A 1,573-nucleotide genomic window follows, 5' to 3' on the forward strand; every position below is an offset into this window, starting at 1 on the left:
ACAGAAGAACTAGTTGTCCAGGAGTACAGAGCACAAGGATCTAGTCAATTTATCCCCAAATTCACCAAAAAGTGGTTAAGTTTCGCTTAGATCCCTCACAACCATATGACATCGGGTAAAAATTTACTTGACATATCGATATACAAGTTGAGGACCCTGCGCTTTGCAGAATTTGAGAATTGACTTACTGATATTTGGTGATACTTGGTGATACTTACAAGCTTAATTTTTATGAGTAGCTCAAAGTTTCTGCAGCAAAGTTTGACATTCATTCGCAGATACTCGATAGATTAAAACGTCGCCTTTTTTTATGTCTCTTGAATCATTACTATCGATTTGGCTCGGAAGATAGCAATCCTTACATGAAACACATAATACATGTTACAACAGATTAGCAGAGACAGTGGAAGCAGAAGATGATGTTATATGAAAGAAGGTTGATCAAGATGTATTATCCCCGTGCCTGTCGTAGAGCAATTTCGGATGAAGGAGAAGAAGGGAAAGAGTAGTAAGTGGTGGAATCACTGCTTCGACTCCGACTGTGCCAACCGCTAGGATCCTGCTCCTGCACAAGCAATTCGTTTCCGAGCATTCTAACCACTTGAGACAGATGGGGTTGGACCGATGGATTAGTATCCGTACACAACAATGCCAATCGGACTAGTTGCTTTGCTTCTTCTTCCACATAGTTCCCCCACAAATTGGGATCAATCACTCTTTCGAACTTGTTCTCACTCATCATTCGGTTAATCCATTTTTCCAAACTGAGATTTTCGTCTTCTAACAGACCAAACTCCTTACTCTTCTGTCCACAGATAAGGTGGAGAAGAGTTTTGCCAAAGGCGAAAACATCGCTCTTTAGCGCGTGCCACTCAATAGTTCCCTTATCTGAATTCCTCTCGTCCTCAGTGTCCAAATTTCCCGTCTCAGCCTTAGATAGAAAATTTAGCCATATACTTGGCAGACTAAAGCGGCGATGGATGACGCTAACATTACTTTGATTGTGCAGCTGGTGCGCAAGACCTCTTGCCGCTCCCAAGGCTATACGCTTGCGAGTCATCCAATCGAGAGGTCGGGGCGACCAGTCTGGTCTCTCTCTACGACAATAAGCACGGCTATAATGGATCATCAAGGGATAGACCAGGAAAAGCTCCTTTTTGGTCCTGCAAAAGCCCCACAGACGTGGCACGTTCGGGTGTGTCGGAACCGAGCTTGCGACTTGCACTTCTCTTTTGAAAGCCTCTTCCCTCTCATGACCAATGGTGATTGCCCTTTTCACTGCCACCAGAGAACTGTCCGCTAAGCGTCCCCAGTAAACCATGCCGAATCCACCTCCCACGAAGTAGTTGTCGCGGCTAAAGTTCTGTGTCGCGGCTCGCAGCTCTTTTAGGGAGAAGCTCCTAGGACGTGTTCGATCATCTTCATCGGAATCGGTGAAACTGAAGCTTCGTAGATTGAACACCATGTTCGAAAACTTCAGTTCTTCTTCAACACAAATGAGTCGTATGAGCCTGATGATTTCTCGTGGTAGTTGCTGATTGATTCTGGAGTTCCCTTTTACGGACCACCATAG

The 1,573-nt window shown here is 44.8% G+C and overlaps 1 protein-coding gene across 1 annotated transcript; it reads right to left on the reverse strand.

The window, feature by feature from the left end:
- Positions 1-336: 336 nt before the first annotated feature.
- On the reverse strand, positions 337-1,573 carry LOC115678684 (BRASSINOSTEROID INSENSITIVE 1-associated receptor kinase 1-like). The gene has a single exon (XM_056315546.1). It carries the CDS (start codon positions 1,463-1,465, stop codon positions 452-454), a length of 1,014 nt encoding a protein of 337 aa, XP_056171521.1. The 5' UTR covers positions 1,466-1,573; the 3' UTR covers positions 337-451.

This window comes from Syzygium oleosum, unplaced genomic scaffold (genome assembly GCF_021117445.2).
Source record: "Syzygium oleosum isolate NSW1041296 unplaced genomic scaffold, Sole_v2.1 Sole_v2.10, whole genome shotgun sequence".
In the NCBI taxonomy this organism is placed as follows: domain Eukaryota; kingdom Viridiplantae; phylum Streptophyta; class Magnoliopsida; order Myrtales; family Myrtaceae; genus Syzygium; species Syzygium oleosum.

Excerpts from the sequence above, each read along its gene's own strand:
- LOC115678684 (XM_056315546.1), bottom strand. The coding sequence starts at position 1,465 with ATGGTGTTCAATCTACGAAGCTTCAGTTTCACCGATTCCGATGAAGAT.